This window comes from Budorcas taxicolor, chromosome X (genome assembly GCF_023091745.1).
Source record: "Budorcas taxicolor isolate Tak-1 chromosome X, Takin1.1, whole genome shotgun sequence".
Taxonomy (NCBI): Eukaryota; Metazoa; Chordata; class Mammalia; order Artiodactyla; family Bovidae; genus Budorcas; species Budorcas taxicolor.
In genome coordinates this window covers 63,240,864-63,259,577 of record NC_068935.1, presented here as the reverse complement: position 1 = coordinate 63,259,577, position 18,714 = coordinate 63,240,864, and the positions used below count along the sequence as shown (strand labels likewise).

General features: G+C 48.8%; 1 protein-coding gene and 1 non-coding gene across 2 annotated transcripts; one reads left to right on the top strand and one right to left on the bottom strand.

Annotated features, from left to right (window-relative positions):
• Window positions 1–5,193: 5,193 nt before the first annotated feature.
• LOC128069712 (EKC/KEOPS complex subunit LAGE3-like) lies at window positions 5,194–6,129 on the top strand. Its single transcript, XM_052662830.1, has 3 exons — window positions 5,194–5,414; window positions 5,743–5,871; window positions 6,048–6,129. The coding sequence occupies exons 1-3, from the start codon at window positions 5,194–5,196 to the stop codon at window positions 6,127–6,129; spliced, it is 432 nt and encodes a 143-aa protein (XP_052518790.1).
• An 8,125-nt stretch (window positions 6,130–14,254) lies between these two features.
• LOC128070662 (small nucleolar RNA SNORD62) lies at window positions 14,255–14,340 on the bottom strand. Its single transcript, XR_008201636.1, has one exon. It is a non-coding gene; the product is annotated as a small nucleolar RNA SNORD62 (small nucleolar RNA).
• Between the last annotated feature and the right edge of the window lie 4,374 nt (window positions 14,341–18,714).

The following is an 18,714-nucleotide window of genomic DNA, read 5'->3' as shown; positions in this document are numbered from 1 at the left end:
ATTTGTTATTGTGGTGTATCACATTGATTTATTTGCATATTTTGAAGAATCCTTGCAACCCTAGAATAAACCCAAGTTGATCATAGTGTATGAGCTTTTTGATATGTTGCTGAATTCTGTTTGCTTAAATTTTGTTGAGGATTTTTGCATCTATGTTCATCAGTGATATTGGCCTATAGATTTCTTTTTTGTGCTGTGCCTTCCAGGGGATGTGTGTCCCTGTCCAGGCTATCTATGGTGGCAGCAAGGACTGTCTGATTCTCATTCCATTTAGGCTGCCACAGATCATCTGCTTCACTCCCAGCATTAAACGTTTCTCCTCTGACTCAGATAATTGCCCTGATGTAGGGATTGGGCCCATGCATCAGTTCCCCCACCCACTGAGAGCAGTTCTAATCATACTAACACTTGTTTTCCCCCAGCTCTTTCATCCTACTGAGTTTTGCGTGGTTCTATATACTCTTTTCTGCTGGTCAGGTACTCCTGTCTGTTCTCAGTTGGTGTTCTTCATGCACTTCTGGGTCTGAAGGTGTATTCCTGATGTATCCATGGAGAGAGATGTACTCCTTGTCCACCTACTCCTCCACCATCTGGTTCTCCCTCATTTTTTTTTTTTCATCTCTTGACAGTCTCTCCTGGCTAGCCTGTAACCTACATAGAGACCTAGAATGGTGTCCAGCAAAAATGTTGCCCGAGTTATCAAATAAATAAAGCTACTATAAAAATTTTAAGAAAATATCCTTGTGAGCGTGGAGTGGAGAAGTACTTCCTAAACATTGTTTTCAAACCATGACAGATTAATATCAAGAATATACTGATATTTTTCATATCCTGCTGATCATCGAGAAGATAACTGCAACTGTAATTTGTAGAAATTGGCAAGGATACAAATAGGTTAGTTATAGAAGAGGAAACCCGCAAAGGTTGCAGGATATGGTAGGAGTGGAGATGGGTGCAGCCATAGCAGAGAGCAGCCAGGCATGACTGAATCCAGTGAAGCCTGCACATCCCTGAACTCCAGCGTTTCTGCACCTGAGAAACTGTGACCATTCCCCTCAGTGGGAGTTTATGAGGGTATCCTCATGGTGTCATCTGTGGAGGCATGAGTCAGAGCCACCTAGATGTCCCACTGACTTTCCTTCTACCCTAAGGTCAGACCCTCAGATGGGTCTGTTTAATTCATGAGTTTCCACTTGTGTATGGATGACAGCAGAAGTCAACATGCTAGACCCTTGCTCGGTGCATTCTTTGGGCTTTCCTCACCCATGTCTGACCAAAGTGTCCACACCTACTCTACTACCCATGTGAATCTGCTTCTGCCCTAACATGATTTTCTCCAGGGATTATGGTGAACCCCATTAATATCTGCTAAACCAACAACTAAAACTGTAAAAATGCCTGTTTGTGGCTCCCGCTTTGTAGCACCCACAGGGGAACCTGGGATAGAGAGCTCAGTTAGTTGTCTGTAAGTGACTACGAGGCTTTACTTCCCATTTGGCTTTTGTATAGGTTCCCTAGTCCATCTCTGCACTGCTTTTTAGTCAGAGAAGCTGACCTGCTCTCTTCTCCTCCTGTTGATTTTATTTATTTATTTTTGCATGTGCTGGGTCTTCCTTGCTGCACACAGGCTTTCTCTAGTTGTAGGGAGTGGAGGCTACTCTCTAGTTGCTGGGCACCAGATTCTCATCGTGGTGGCTTCTCTTATATTGCAGAACATGGGCTCGAGAGCACAGGCTCAGTAGTTGTGGGGCAAGGGGTCAGTTGCTCCGTGGCATGTTGGATCTTCCCTGACCAGGATTTGAAGCAGTGTCCCTTGAATTAACAGGTGGATTCCTGTCCACTGAACCCACAGGGAAGTCCTCATCATGTTTTATCTTGCTCTGTCCTGAATTGTAGCCACTTCTCTAACCTCTGCTTTCTTCTGGATTAAAAGTATATGTGTATATGTATGTGTGGGCACAATCTTGTCTGAGTCTTTGTGACCCACAGGCTATAGCCCACAAGTCTCCTCTGTCCACGGAATTTTCCAGGCAAGAATACTAGAGTGGCTTCCCATTTCCTTCTCCAGGGGATCTTCACCACCAGGGATGGAACCTGTCTGTTGCATCCCTTGCTTTGGCAGGCAGATTCTTTACCACTAGCGCCACCTGTCTTTCGAAAGCCCAAAAGAAAGTGTGTGGCTTTATAAATTAGACCACCTGAATCATTTCCTCTACAAGGAGTTCACTTACACCATCCACTCATGCCTGCTGCCGGTCCTTTCCCACTCTTTTCAAACAGGTCCAGCTTAGCATCTGCAACCTTTGACACATCCCCCTTGACATGTGTTTCAACCCAAATATAAGCTTTATTACTGATGAATCTGATTGGGAACAACGTGGCCTGGGCAGCTTTTGTTGTTTTTTAGTCGCCCAGTCCTGTGTGACTCTTTGTGACCCCATGGATTGCAGCACGCCAGGCCTCCCTGTCCCTCACCATATTCTGGAGTTCGCCCAAGTTCATGTTCATTGCATCCCTGATGCCGCCCAGCCATCTCATCCCCTTGACACCCTCTTCTCCTCTGCCCTCAAACTTTCCCAGTATCAGGGACTTTTCCAGTGAGTCAACTGTTCCCATAGATGACCAAAATATTGGAGCTTCTGGTTCAGCATCCATCCTTCCAGTGAATATTCAGGATTGATTTCCTTTAAGATTGACTGGTTTGATATTCCTGCTGTCCATGGGACTTTCAAGAGTCCTCTCCAGCACCACAGTTAGAAGGCACAGATTCTTTGGTGCTCTGACTTCTTTACGGCCCAAATCTCACAACCGTGTGTAATCAATTGAAAGACCATAGCCTTGACTCTATGAACCTTTGCCGCAGAGTGATGTCTCTGCTTTTCAACACCCTGTCTAGTTTTGTCATCACTTTCCTGCCAAGAAGCAATCATCCTGTGATTTCATGGCTGCAGTCACCATCCACGGTGATTCTGAAGCCCAAGAAGAGGAAATCTGTCACTACTTCCACCTTTTCCCCTTCTATTTGCCATGCAGTAATGGGGCCAGATGCCATGATCTTTGTTTTTTAAATATTTAGTCTTAAGCCAGCTCTTTCATGCTCCTCCTTCACCCTCCTCAAGAGGCTCTTAAGTTCCTCTTCACTTTCTGCCATTAGAGTGGTATCATCCATGTATCTGAGGTTGTTGATGTTTCTCCCACCTATCTTGATCCTTGCTTGTAACTCATTCAGCCTGGGATTTCTCAAGATGTTCTCAGCATATAGATTAAACAAACAGGGTGACAGAAGACAGCCCTGTCATACTCCTTTCTCAATCTTGACCTATCAGTTGTTCTATATAGGGTTCTGTTTCCTTTTGACCCGCACCCAGGATTCTCAGGAGACAGGTAGTATGGTCTGCTATTCCCATCTCTCTAAGAGCTTTCCATAATTTTTCATTGTCCACACAGTCAAAGGCTTTAGCCTAGTCGAGGAACAGTATGAGATGGTTTTCTGAACTTCACTTGATTTCTATATAATCCAGTGATTTTTGGCAATTTGATGTCTAGTTCCTCTTCCTTTTCTCAACCCAGCTTGGACATCTGGAAGTTCTTGGTTCACACAATGTTGAAGCCTAGTATGCAAGATTTTAAGCATGACCTTACTAGCATGGGAAATGAGTGCAATTGTCTGATGGTTAGCACATTCTTTGGTACTAACTATACCCTTCTTGGCAATTGGGATGAGGATTGATCTTTTCCAGTCCCATGGTCTTGCAGATTTGCTGACATAATGAATGAAATCCTTGACGGCATCCTCCTTTAGGGATCTGCCAAGTTCTGCTGGAATTTCATCACATCCACTAGCTTTTTTAATATCAGTGCTTCTTGGGCAGCTGAACAAAGTCAATTTGTTGACCTCCCCCAGATGGCTACCTGGGCATGGCCGCCCTGGGGGAAACATGGTCTCCAAGGACTGACTCACTTGCCCAGGCTGCTGCTTCCCACTGTCAGGTTCATTCCCTGTCCCATTCTGATATGTGTGACAGACCCATTTTCTTTCACACAGTCTCTCACATTTACTTTTTCATACTGAGTCAGATTATCTGTCACATGCACTCTTTCTGTAATATTCCTGCATCACTCTATAATGCTTTGTCCATCACACATATTCTCTCTCACACCTTATCTCTCTTAGAATGTATCTCTGACACTCGGACACACACTCCCTCTGTCATGGTTTCTGCCTCTTCCGTCACACACTGTCCTTTTAAATTCCTGTCCCAATCACACATTCACTCTGTCACACTCACTCAAAAGCATTCGCCTGTCGCGGTGGTAAACTCTCTGTGAAACTCATTCTATCATACACTCTCTTTCCTTCATAGTTCTGTCACTGTGCCACTCAAATTATTTGTCATTGTCATTATCATTATCCTTTGCAGATCTCACCATTCAGACCCAACTTAAGTCCAGTGCCTGATGGAGCACTGCAGTCATCATAGTTTTGAGACATCCAGAAACCAAAATGCACAAGACTTTTATTCACTGGTTTTGGTGAGAGATTGGGTGTGTGTGATTTGTTTGGAGGAGACCTGCATCACGGGAGACAGGACACCGACATGGCCATACTGTCTGAAAACTGACATGATGGATGAACACATGGAAAGCAGCTGAAACAGTGCATGGACCATAGGAAGTGCCAGCTATCACTCCAGTCAAACAGCACAGGTATAGATGTGGAGTAGGCAGAGGGGGGATGTCGGTGGGTCGTGTGGCTTGGCCCCTTGCCCTCGACTGGCATCTTAGTCTAGTGAGACCCTTCTGTGGCATACGTTGGAGAAATCAAAGTTGCTTTGTGGAACTAGCTTTAGGACGTGAGCCTGGAAAGCTGTCACTTGTGTCTCAGTGGCGTCTCTGTGGACACTTGGCGGGGTCCATTCCATGCCATCTGGGCGAGCACTGGAGGGGCCCGAGTGTGCAGGCACATTGCGGGCACCTGAAAGCTGCGTGGCTTTATGAGGGAGCAGAGTCCCTCCAGCCCCACGGGCTTTCCAGGGGCAGGCTGGGCAGTAACCAATCTGGTGCGAGGAGGCGCCCTGAGGCGTGTCTGCACAGGCGCACTTTTGCCGTCCTTACGCAGAAGAGGAGGGACTTCCTGCGGAGGTCAATTTTTCTGCCAGTTGTGTTGGCGTCTGAGGGCGTCGTGTGGCAGCCATGCAGGCATCGGGTAGTGGCACAGGTGGTGCTGAAGGTGAGGGCTCAGGCCGCAGTGGTTACCGGGGCCCATTACGCCGCCGTGGTGGGCCTGGCAGAGAAAGAGCGCTGATGGAAGCTGCTAGAGCTCTTCTCCGGAGTGAGCGGGCACCAGGTGCCCCAGGACCTGGTGGAGATGTAGCACCTGTGGCTGTAAGGCCTAGACCTGGAGAGGTGGTGCTGTATCCTTTCATGGAGCTTCCCTAGGCACGGTCAGTGGTATGGTGGTGGGAAACATGCCAGCCCCGTGAGGAAGGGATAGAAGGGAGCACGGGGGCAATCCAGGGCAGCAGGACTGGGCAGCCTGGCAGGGAATGGGGTTGTCAAGGCGTGAGGAGCCTGGAGGGTGGGGAAGATGGACCAAAGGGTTAGGGAGGCAGCTCAGGGTGGTCTCAGGTGGTGGTTGGAAGCATGGGCATCCTGGGGTAAAAACGGACCGCTGAGGTGTGAGGAAGCCTGAGAAACCAGCAAATTCAGTAATGGATGGTGCCTTAACCATGTCTCTCCCAGCACACTCAGAGTGCCTTTCCAGTCCCCACGGGAGGCATACTTGGCTCGCAGATCTCTGCTCCCAGATACCCAACGCCACCAAGGAATTATTCGAAAGGAATTTGTAGTGAATGGCAGTGACTTGATTGTGTCAGTTCCAGATGAGTTTGCCTTGGGGAGTGGGGGGTAGGCGTCGGGTGCTGTGGTGTCAGCTCCCTCTTAAGAGTGCAATAATGGACACTGAGGGGCTTGGTATAAGGAGGGGGGCTGGTACCCTGGACTTACAGGAACAAACTCCCATTTAACCTGATTTTCCCCGGTTTTAGTAGATGGAGTGCTGAAGACCTTGCTTTGATCCGACTTACCATCAACCCGTTCCTCGATCAGCTTTTCCGAAACCTAGGCTGAGGAAAGGAGCTGAAGCCTAGCCTTGTGTCCTCTACTCGGCAGCGATAGGGAATTCATACTCAAGAGTCATTGCCACTTTGTTATTTGAGCCTAAGTTTTTGCCTGTAGTGGCCTTTGGTCTCTCTTGGTTCACTTGTTTTGTTTCCCTGCTGCTTGAGGAGTGGGATGCTTCACTGTTTATTATAGCAGAAAATAAAGCTAAGCTACTTTATGTGCCTCAGTTTCTTTTCAGCTAATGCGCTTCTAGATTTAAAAAAAAAATTTTTATATTTGTTCTTGTGTTAGGGGGAAGGTTCTGAAATTCAGTTATTCCAGTAGGACAAGGTAATTCAAAACTAATTAGGAAAATGAAATTAGAGCCCTATGTTCAGCACTAAATATGGTCAATATTAAACAATATTTTCTAGTTGTACTTGGGCATTAAATTTATAAAAGCATGTAATATTCATTTAAGTCACTCAGTCATTTCCAACTCTTTGGGACCCCATGGACTGCAGCACGTCAGGCCTCCCTGTCCATCACCAACTCCCTGAGCCTGCTCAAACTCATGTCCATCGAGTTGGTGATGCCATCCAACCATCTCATCCTCAGTCATCCCCTCTTGTCTTCTATCAAGTTTAGCATTAAAGATTTTCCTGATTTTTTTAATTTAATATACTACCTTTTCCACTTCCTAAAAGCTCTTCAAAAATGTGTTATTGAATAGATATAAGATGCATCATAATGTAATTATTGGGAACTTCCCAAGCAGTCCAATGGTTAAGACTTTGCACTTCCAGTGCAAGGGCTGCAGTTTCAATCCCTGGTAGCAGAACTAAGACCCCACATGCTATGTGGCATGGCCAAAAAATTAAAATCGGGTTATTAAATAAAAACAACAGCAATAATAATGTAATTATTGAACATTTAAGTTGTTTACAATTTTTTCATTACTGTGGTTAATGATTCAGTGGAATTCGTGTATATAATTCTTTCCATTAATGGTTATTTCCTTAAAGTTTTAACATATTCCAAAAGTTAGAAATATTGACCTAAATGATTCTCTATTCCTTTTTTAAGACTCTTGATCACAGGGAATTCTGTCGTGGTCCAGTGGTCAGGACTCCAGGCTTCCACTGCAGGAGGCATGGCTTTGGTCCCATGGTGGGAAACTAAGATCCTACAAGCCGTGAAATGCAACAAAACAAAACAAAAGAGAGAGAAAACAGACTCTCCTCAAAAAAAGAAAAAAAGACTCTTGATCACAATTTCTTTTCAGAAAATATATCTGCTACCAGATTTCTGGTTGCCCAACATCTTTGTCACAACTGGCTTGATTTCCTACTAAAATAAAAAACTTTGTTTGTATGAGGAGACAAAACATCTAGGCACACTAAAATAAAAATTTTGTGCCCAACTGTACTTATTTCAAGTCAGTGAAGAAAAGTGCTGGGACAATTAGTTAAGTGATTGCATGTGGGGAGTTAGCTGTCTCTTCATATATCTTTTATCCTATAATCTTGCTAAATTTGATTAGTTCTTGTCAATATTTTGTGGGTTCCATTTGATTTTCTGCATAGGCAATCATGTCTGCGGATAGTTTTACTTTTTCCTTTCCAATTGAGATGCCTTTTATCAATTGATTTCTCTCCTCATAATGGTTTGGATATTTCTCATTCTTGGCATACTCTTTTCCTTGGGTGCTGGGTGTATTTTTCCCTAGGTATATTCCACAACTTTTAAAAATGTAATCTTATTTACTTACTTAGAAACACTTTGATCCTGTTGAGTCTTGCCTTAAGGGTTGATCAGTGGGAGTTTGAGACAAGATCCCTTTGAGTACTGTATATGATGTCACCTGAATGGCAAGTTTCTGCTATGGCTCCAGCAGACTCTCTGGAGAGAGAGGTTTTCTCTCATGCAGGGTTCTCTCCTCCCTCTGCCGCCCTCTCCTCTCTGGTCTGCCACCTGCCAGCTCCAACAGCCTCTGCTCTGCGATCCCCCCTCGACATCCAGGGGGCCGGCAGGACATGCCCTTGGCAGTCTGTGTAGACAGCAAACTGGGGCAGCTGCACAGCTTGTTTCTTCCATGTCTCAGCTCCCAAAGATCACTGCTTATCCTCCCTGGCCTGATGCCCAGTTTTTTCACAGCCTGAGCTTCATATATTTTGGCCGGTTTTAAAGGGATCTTTGAGGCCAGTGGCGGGGCAGAGCCGCTCCTGTTCCTCCATAAGCATGAACAGAGTCTGCCATGACAGAACCCAGAGAGCTCTGCCCCGGTGGGCTGGAGGGAGGCAGGTGCTGCTACTGGGGATGGTGGCAATGGTGTTGAAGCACCTCTAGTGGTTACAGTGATCCTTCCTTTCAAAATGTAAGCCAGATATGTCTCCCCTGTTCAGTTCCCTTCACTGGCTTTATTCTCACTCAGAATATAAGCCAGAGGTCCTTATAATGACAATAAAGGCCCCACATTCTCATCTGTGAATCCCCATTACCTCTGTACCCCCTCTGCTGTGCTCACTCTTGTTCACTCCATGCTGACCACGCTGGCTTCTTGGCTGTACCCTCAACATTTCAGGTTTTTTGAGGGATTAGTGCTTTTGCATAGTCTGTTCTCCCTGCCTTGACTTAATTCTCAAATATAGCTCCTGGCCACCTCCGTCATCTCCGAGTCTGCCCATGTCTCATCTTCTCACCTGCCTTCCTCCTGCGGCCACCCTCCTGACAGCCCGGTGGGCAGTCAATCGTCTTCATGCTGTTCTTTCCCACACCGCTCAACCCCTTCTATAATACAGTATAATTTACAAATTTGTTTTACTTCCTGCCTCTTCCCGATAGAGGTAACCACTATTCTAACTTCTATCACCATAGAGTGTGAAAATGAATTAAAAGTCATATTGAAGAACAAAAACAAAAGTGGAAATATTTAAAATTTCAAGACAGATATAAAACAATTAGGTTGTGTTATTTTGTGTGAAAGTAAACAGAGGCTAAAACTCATTGAAATAAGAGGTTTTGACCATGAAACAAAGACCATGAGAACACAGTGCTGGACAGAAGTGAAATGAAGGGACACGTCCCATGGATTTCCCTGCCTTCCCCACAGAGGTCTCCCAGGAAGCGATGTCTGTGTGTGGTGCCAGAGTGGGGTCGGGTTCACGACTGGCCTTGTGGAGTTCCAGTGACTGGCAGCCTTGATTGGAAAGGCCACCCTGTCCCTTAGGCTCTCCAATGCCCCATCTGCCATCAGTGAGGTGCCCATGTGGGAGGGGCCTGTGTCTCAGCTCTGCTCTCTCCCATTGGGGCCCCATGCTCCAGCCTGCATAGTGCCACTCTGTATCAGAAAATAAAAACTAAATTTATAAAAACAAATGGCACAATTAAAGAAATTATAATAAATGCAATTTAAGATCAAAGAAAATAAAGTAGAAAGCTGGAAACTTAGGGAGGTGCCTGGTGGAGTAAGAGGCCAAAGCTCAAGGGGCCTGGGCTCAGAGACCTTCAGGTTAGGTTTCCTGGCCCTTGCTTCTCAGGTTAGCCTTGTGGGCCAACATACCCTTCTTTAGATTGGGGGCTTGGTCTGGAGTGTCAGGGAAAAACCGTTTGTGGTCTTTGACCAGGGTGAGGAAGTTCACATGGCTTCCCCTCCTTTCTCTCAGCACCAGGATTCCCCTTGGCTGTGAGGTCTGTGTCTTTTGCTTGGTTCCCTGAAACCCAAACCCTGGCTACTCTGGTTGTCTCTGCCTTACATCGTGGCCTAGAGACGCTGCTGACCCGGCACCCAGGGCAGCTGGAGCATCAGCCATGGGGAAAAGAGGGGTGAGGAACAAGAGACCCCTGCTGTGGGGAGGCAGGCTGGGTGCTGTTACCTTCTAATGTCAGTATTGAAGGTCACCTTATCTGTGGTATCTGGCTGGGCCGTTGATTTTACTGTCAACTACTGATGCAAGTTTCTGAACCAGAAAAAAAGCCATAGTTTGGGTGACCAGAAACAGTGCTTGTTACAGCCACCTGCTGAATGGCTTGCAGTGAAGTAACATGGATGTGGGGCATTCCATGTGCGTCAGGTTAGGCCTGTTGTACTTGAAAACAGCATGAAAGTCTATTTTCAACACTCAGCCTTCAAAACATGTTCTGAGTTTTTATCAGAGGTCAGTACTTAAAACAAATAAGAGGACACTTAGGTCATGATTCTTCCTTATGACCTTTATTAATGCCAGAAATGAAATAGTAAAGACACAATGAATTTTTCAAAATGGCATGATTTTGTCCCATTCACAGGCTCCAGGGATTAGGACTTCAACATCTTTTTCTGGGGGACACAATCCAACCCACAGCCACCCTCCACCACCTCCCACTTCACTCTGAGCACAAGCCCTCAGCATGTGCCCTGAGGCCTCCACATCCAGGTCCTGCCAGCTCTCGGCCCCCTGTCCTGCTGCTCTCCTCTGCACCCACTCTGCTCCAGCCACACTGGTCTCCTCACACTCCCAAACCTCCCTCAAGTCTTCACTCCATCTCTGCTTCACAACAAAGCCAACCCTGACCACCCAGTTGAAAATGGAAAAACACTCCTCTCTAAGCGCTCCCTCTCTTTTCTCCTGCTGCATTTCTGGCCAGACATCTCATCACCTTTCCACAGGTTACACTGTGCAGGTTTTTTCTCATTTCTTGACAGTCTCTCCAAGCTGGGCTGGAACCTCCACGGAGGCCTGGAAAAGTGTCCAGCAAAAACTGTTCCTTGAGTTACTGAATAAATAAAGCTACTATAGAAACTGTAAGAAAATATCCTTGTGAGCTAGGAGTGGGGAAGTACTTCTAAATGTTGTTTTAAGCCCATAACAGATTAAATCAAGAATATACTAATATATTCAATATCCTGCTGAGCATCAAGAATATAACTACAATTCTGATTTGTGGAAATGGGCAAAGGATACAAATATGCTAGTTACAGAAGAGAAAACCCACAAAGTTCGCGGAATATGGTAGGAGTGGAGATGGGCGCAGCGTGCCAGGGAGCAGCCTGGCAAGATTGAATCCAGTGAAGCCTGAATATCCCTGAACTCCAGCATTTCTGCTCCTAGGAAACTGTGACCAGTCCCCTAAGTGGGGGTATATGAAGGTGTCCTCATGGTGTCGCCTGTGGAGGCGGGAGTCAGAGCCACCTAAACGACCCACTGACTCTCCTGCTCTAATGTCAGACCCTCAGGTGGGCCTTGTTAATTCATAAGCTTCCACTTGTGGTATGGAGGACAGCAGAAGCCAACATGCTAGACCTTTGCTTGGTACATTCTTCGTTCTTTGGGCTTTCCTCGCACATGTTTGACCAGAGTGTCCACACCTACTGTACGTACCCATGTGACTCTGGTTCTGCCCTGACATGTTTTTCTCCAGGGATGATGGCAAAAACCTATTAATATCTGCTAAACCTACAACTAAAACTGTAACAACATCTGCCCTTGGCTACCCATTTATAACACTGAGAGGGGAGCCTGGGACAAAGAGCTCATTTAGTTGTCTGTAAGCGACTATGAGGTTTTACTTTCCACGTGGCTTTTGAACATGATCCCTAGCCCAGCTCAGCACTGCCCTTTACTCGGAGAAGCTGGCCTGCTCTCCTCTCATCATGTTGACTTTAATTATATATTTTGGCCTGTGCTTAGTGTTCGTTGATGCGCATGTGCTTTCTCTAGTTGTGGCCAGTGGCATCTACATTCTAGTTGCTGAGCACAGGTTTCTCATCATGGTGGCTTCTCTGATTGCAGAACATGGGCTCTAGAGCACAGCTTCATTAGTTGCAGAGCATGGGCTCAGTTGCTCTGTGGCATGTTGGATCTTCCCAGACCAGGCATCAAAGCAGTATCCTTTGCATTGACAGGTGGATTTCTGTCCAGGGAACCCCCAGGGAAGTCCTCCTCATGTTTTATCTTGCTCTGTCCTGAACTCTAACCACTCCTCTAACCTCTGCTTTCTCCTGGATTAAAAGTGTATATATGTGTGTGTGCTCAATTGCGTCTGACTCTTTGCTACCCATGAACTGGACCCTGCCTGGCTCCTCTGTCCACGGAATTTTCCAGGCAAGAATACTGGAATGGGTTCCCATTTCCTTCTCCAGGGGATCTTCCCCACCCAGGGATTGAAACTGTGTCCATTGCTTCTCTTGCATTGGCAGGCGGATTCTTTATCACTAGCTCCACCTGTCTTTTGAAAGCCCCAAAGAAAGTATCTGTGAAAGCCAGAAGGATGGTCGGGTCAGGTAAGCAGCTGAACTGGTTGTTCTCACCTCAGACCACAGAGCACTCTCTCCCACATGAGCTGTCGGCTTAGCCCCAGGGTTTCTGACTCAGAGGCCTGGGATGGGGCCTGGGAACCTGCATTTACAACAAGCTCCTAGGTGCTGCTGCTGCTAGTCTAGGGACCCCAGTTTGAAGATCACCAGATTAAGCAGATACACAGGCTGTACGAGGCACAGGAAAACCTGTGTGAAGCCAAAAGCACAGGACAGACACATTGAGAGAGCAAGCCAAGGGCAGCAAAGAGGGAAAGCAGAGAGGGAGGCAGGAGGACACAGGGACAAAAGACAAGGCTAGGCCCATGGTCTCTAACACACCACAGCTCACCCTCTACCCCCACCCGCATCCCCCATGGACATGCTCACAACAACAGGTGGACAAGGGAACATCCCCACAGGCTGTGAAGGCTAGAACCCCTGGGGGCAAGCCGCAAAGACCCCCCCAAACCTGGGTATCTCACCTGAAGGGCTGTAAGGAGCTGAAGATCTCCTGAGACTGGGATACGGGCAGCCCTCCCCTCTGTCCCAGCTGGGCTTGAGCTTGCAGAGACGTGGGAAGGGAAATTGGGATCTGCTGGGCAGTGGCAGCCTGCAAACAGAGAGGCAGATGGGTCACCACACTGCCTTGCAAGCTGTTTCTCACACCCCATCACTGACACCCCTTCACCTCCACTCTGGTCTTTCTCCCTGAGGCATCCAACACTGCCCCCAAAGCAAACTCAACACAGCCTACCTACACTTCCTTCCTTCTCAGGAGAGAGCAGAGAACTGGCAGCAAGCAACCCCAAACCAGCACTACAACCATCCCTACACTGGACCCTGCACAGTGGGACAAACGAGCCCGAGCTCCACCCCCAACAGAGGTGGGTTCAGAAACAGAACAGTGGATGGAAAACACCATGGACAGGGGAATACATGTGGTATGACCCAGTTATGAGACCTTGCAGAACCAAAAGACATAATGTTTAAGAATACTCTTTGAAAAGATCAGGACAGGCCATGTCCTCTGCCCCTGGGGCAGCACTTCACCCTGGGCTCTGCAGGTACAGGGGTTGGTGGGCACAGGATCCCCTGTGGAAGGCCCAACAGCAGCTTCAGGAGGGAGAGTCCCCCACACGTGGCCCCTGGCAGCACAGCAGTGTGCCCACTATGCATGAACACAGACACCTGCTCACTTCTATAACTACCTCTTTCTAATGCATCCATGCCTGGGAGTCTAGGCCTTTCTTCTCTTCATCAGAAGGATACCAGATCCCAAAGAGAATTCTGATTCAGTAAATTGCCTGGCTAGGGTGCAGGAGGGAGAGCATCAAGAAAGGAAAGCTAGGCAGTCCAGAGCACTCAGCTCCATCCCTCCCTCCTCGGCTCTCACGTTTTCACTCAGGAAACACTGACTGGCTGCCGTAACATGCCAGATACACTGGCAGTAATCTGAGGGGTGCAAAACATGAGACAGGCCGTGAACAGGTGCATGAAGCAGCCAATCACGCCCTGTGCTGCAGCCTCCCCTCTATCCCTGGGTCACCTGTCTCCCTGGCATCACCTGTTGGTAACTCTGCTGCTGAGGTATGGTCTGAGGAATCAGCCAGGGCTGCCTCACAAACACATGGCCATCCAGGTAGAGAGGTGTCAGGTGGCTGCCTGTAACAGAGTTCGAGGCAGGGGAACAGGATCCAGTCTCACTGTCCCAGAAGGTCCCGCAAAGCAGTGAGGGGAGGGAACATGACAGAGTTGGCCCTGGGCTCCTGTGCAGCCCAGAGCCCAGGGGGGAGGGGCCGCTGCAGCCAGCCTTCCCCTCTCACCCACCACCCCACACACCCAGGAAGGGCTCGGTTATAAAGGAGGCTGCCATCGTCTCTGAGTCACGGTCCTCTTCATCTCCCTGCTATTGAGTCCACAGTGGAGAGTCAGAAGGATCTGCTGGAATCACATCACTGAGACGCTGGCAGCTGGGCCCCCTGAATCCCCACAGGCTCCTTTGGGCACTGACACCGTGATAAGGACAGTGACCATTGGGGTAAAACTGGCTCCTGCTTATTGAGGCTCAGTTGATACAAACCCTTCCTGGATGTGAGCTCATCTCATCAGCGTGGTGACCCCACATGGGGCCATCACGACCCTGTGCTATTTCACAGAGTAGAGGGCAAGGCTCAGACAACTGCTCATGCAACAGAGTCTCTGCTGGGACATCTCTGCAGGAGGTGAGAGAGCCCTGCGGAGGTCACAGAGTCCTGTTGCCTCCCAGGGTCAGAAGCTGAAAGCAGCAAGTGACAGAGACCGGAGCACATAGGAACCCATGGCCCCCAGCCAAGAACACTCTCCTTAGGTCAAGGGGGGGGCGAGGCCTGAGGGCTACAAACCCATGTTTCCCTCAAGGGAATGGAGAAGGATCCCTGAACTGGACCCGGGGAGAGGTAACTGGAAGGGTTGCATAAGGTGCAACCGAGGCCCTGGGCACAGGGGGCATGGAGACTCCACTGAAGGAGCTATAGCTGACCCCACTGGAGGCCCCCCACCCCCCGCCAGAGGATGGCGGCTGCAGGCCTGAGCTGATGCCTCCTGGCGAGCTCTGCTCTGGCAAGCTGGGCAAGTTTTCCCAAGCCTTGTGCACAGACTCCATCTTTGGATGCCAGCAGGTGGGGGGAGATGGAAGTTACCGGCTGGAAGGCAGCAGGCGGCACAAAGCTAAGTCCAGGAGTGGAAGGAAGGGGTTCCTCGGGTGGGGGTCTGCTTGCTCTTGCCCCCTCACAAGCCAGGCCCCGAGTTACCTTCAGAGTGAGGTTGGCAGTGGGGAAGGACATGTGGGAGAGGCTGATGGCTCTCTGGATGTGGTGGTAATGCTGCAGGGTGGGGATGCTGGGGGTTGAGCCCGGCCTAGAGGGAAGGACACAGTGGGACACCTGAAAGGGGGGGCCACACCTGCTCCTGCCCGGACCCAGCCTTCCAGCAGGGCTGCTGTGTTTCAGCAACAGAAGCACAGCTAGCGGCCTGCACGCAGGCCCCACTGCATGGCATGGAGGTCCCAGTTCCTGTCTCAGCCCCTTCCCCCAAACTGTGAAAAATAAGCCCTGGAAAGATGCTCAGAAATACAACTTTAGACCCTCTTCCTGAAGCGTCCAGTGCCCACCTGCAGGTCATGGGGTTTCTGAGAAACCACAGAGTAAAGAAACTTGTTTACTTAAATTAGTGCAGCATTCTCAAACATGCATGACCGTGGAACCCGGAAAGTTTTGAATCAGAAAGTGTCAAATACACCAGACCTTAGGAGTTACACCACTCCATTTTAAGTTCACAAAATCAGGGCGTGGAACAACTTGCCACGGGTGTGTAACTAGCTAGAGACAGCACCAAGACACAAACTGACCCTCCCAACCCCAGGGCCACATTGACAAGGCTCACTTCACCCAGGGCCTGCTGGCACAGGGACCACAAAGCTGGGCAACAGAAGCATAGATTTACGTTACTGGCCAGTGTGTCCTGAAGTCTGACAACTGGAATCCCCACGGGACCAGAGGCAGAGCCGGGCTGCAAGCTGAAATCAGAGTCCTGTAAAAAAAAAAAGCGGGGGGAACAAAACCCACAGAAATCACCCTGGCTCACCTTCTGGCAGAAACACACATGAAGTAGACCCATAGCCTTAGCAACTCAAAAAAAAAAAAAAAAAAAAACCAGTATGGGACTTCCCTGGTGGTCCAGGAGCTAAGACTCCAGGACCCCAATGCAGGGGGCCTGACGATCCCTGGTCAAGGAATTAGATGCCACAACTCAGATCAAAGACTCCATGTGATGCAACTAAGACCTAGCACAGCCACATAAGTAAATATTTAAAAATAAATAAAGCAGTATTCACCATGTGAACAAAATGGCCAGCTGTTTCCTGACAGCTCCCAAGCAAGGCAGCCATCCCCTTCTTTGCCTGACTTCCTGCTTGGTCTGAGAGCTTGCCTGGCGTTGGCAGGGAGACAGAGGAGCAGCCCATAGCAGTGGCTCACCCACAACACCACCCCACAACATCCCTTGCAGTGTTGCCAGCACCTACCACCCTGCTCCTCCAGGAAAGGCCCCTCCTTCCTCTCCAAGCACCAAAAAGAGGGGTTGGGGAAGTGGGTAAAAGAAACATTTCAAGCCTCACCGTCGGATTGACTCCAAATTCAATGAGTGGCACCAGCAGCGCAGAACCCACGTGAATCTCCACCCTGCTAACAGGGAGAACCATAGCCCCCTGCAGCTGTTTGCCCCCTCCAAGCCCTTTCTGTTTTTCAGAAAGCACTCATTGCCAATGGGTCCCAGTCTGTGCTCCTTGCTCTGTCCCGAGCCTTGTTCTGAATCCTTGACAGAAAAGCAAAAAGGAGTGACACACAGCCTGGAGTGACCCTGACCTCTAGCTTCCAAGGAACCTGGAGCCAGAAAAGAAGACAAACCAGCCGTTCTGCCTAGCCTGGCCCCTGAGAGCCGGGCTCCAGATTACCTTTGGCTCTGACTGCTTTTGAGTTTGTTCCTTGTGGCTATTGGCCTTGGGCTCCAGGCCAGGCCCACTTGCGTCCTCGGGCTTCAGGGTGCCACATGGGGAGCTGCGCTGTGAGGAGGTCGCTGAGGACTCTCAGGACTCAGTGCTCAGGTCAACACCACTGTCTCCCTGGCTGCTGTTAAAGCCCTGCTATGCAGGAGAAGGCAATGGCACCCCACTCCAGTACTCTTGCCTGGAAAATCCCACGGACGGAGGAGCCTGGTAGGCTGCAGTCCATGGGGTCGCACAGAGTTGGACATGACTGAAGCGACTTAGCAGCAGCAGCAGCATGCAGGACACACAGCCAGTCAGCAACTGAGTCCTGCAGAGCGAGACCTGGGGCATGACATGTCTCCTGGCCGGAGTCCGAGATCACAGGTACATGTGGGCCCCTGCACTGTGAGCATGGCCAGACGCCAAGGACCCAGGGTGGGTACTCCCTGGCCATCCCATCCTGGCACCTCCCCCAGACCTGAAAGCAAGACTGGAGACCAGTGATGAGCCAGGCATACCACTAGGACAGCCCTGGACAGTGAGCAGATACTTGGTGCCTGGGGGCCACTCACCTCAGCAGAGCCAGGCTTGGTGCTGGTGAAGGCAGTGGCAGCTTTGGTCCAGGAGTCACTGGTCGAAGCCTGAAGGGGGAGGGCTGCGAGGAGAAAGACAGAGTCAGGATATCAGAGGAACAACCAAGCCAGAAACATGGCCCCGGGCAGCTCACACAAACTCAAGTCTCCAAACCACCTCCATCCTCAGTCAGACACCTTCACTCGACTTCCCAGCATCCCCAGAAACATTTCCATAAACGAACTTCCCATGAATTCATGGATGAGGAGCTCCCGGAAAACATGCCAGCAACTTCTCACTCACAGGGATTAGAATTCTTTATCACTACCTCTGCTGTGGTAAAGCTTTTTTCACATAAGCCAACTATTTATTTCTACAAATTGGCACCTCCCTACAAGTCTTTGAATGAGTCAAAGACTTATTACTCAACTGTTGTTAGCTCAACCATTCTTGAGAATCCAACAAAAGTCACAGACCCTGTGTGTGTACAGAAAACCTCCTGAGCTCTTTTCCAAGATCCAGAGCCCTTCTGAAGCCATCCACACACCCCTGGTCTGAGCAACCACGAGACACTGCACAATCCAGGAGCGAAAGCCTTGATAGCCAAGGGCGACTCCTGAGTTGGTCTACTTGCTTGACCATCCTGGCAGGTACATATCTTTGGACATTTACACTGTGACACCCACCACTCTCACAAAACCAAACTGACTGATACCAAAGTTTACTGAAAGACTACTGTACTTTCAATCAGAGTTGACTATTTCCCAATATTACATTGAAATGTTTAGAATCAAGGTTTTAATCAGAAACATGAAGACAGGCCGTGTGGTAAAACTAAGAGAACCAGGCTCAGAACCCAGGGTTCTGTCATGTGGCTCCAGGGTTGTCACTCACTCTGGAAGTCTCAGCTGCTTTGAATAAAAGAGCTAGAAATGGATGATTTCACCAAGTTCCCACTGCCTGCTCTGCAGGGCCTTGTCTAAAGCAGGAACTCAAGAAGAATCTGCTCAATTAAAATGGTTTCCTATTTTAAAATGAAAGATTACCAGAAAAATACCATTGGATAAGAAATTCTTTTAACTTTAGGGAAACAGAGATTTTCTACAAATTAAGGGCCACCCTAGTCTGGTTTCAAGTCTAACATTTGGGGAGGGGTTGACAGAAGCTTCCTTCTGGCAAGGAAAGGGCGCACAGCACAGACGGTAAAGCTCTGGACTCCTGTTCTCTGGACTCTCTGTCG

Bases quoted from the DNA above. Each gene is read 5' to 3' on its own strand.
- LOC128069712 (XM_052662830.1), top strand. From the start codon at position 5,194: ATGCAGGCATCGGGTAGTGGCACAGGTGGTGCTGAAGGTGAGGGCTCA. The intron at 5,415-5,742 runs GTATCCTTTCAT...TGTCTCTCCCAG, and splicing joins AGACCTGGAGAGGTGGTGCT to CACACTCAGAGTGCCTTTCC. The intron at 5,872-6,047 runs GTCAGTTCCAGA...CCCCGGTTTTAG, and splicing joins AATGGCAGTGACTTGATTGT to TAGATGGAGTGCTGAAGACC.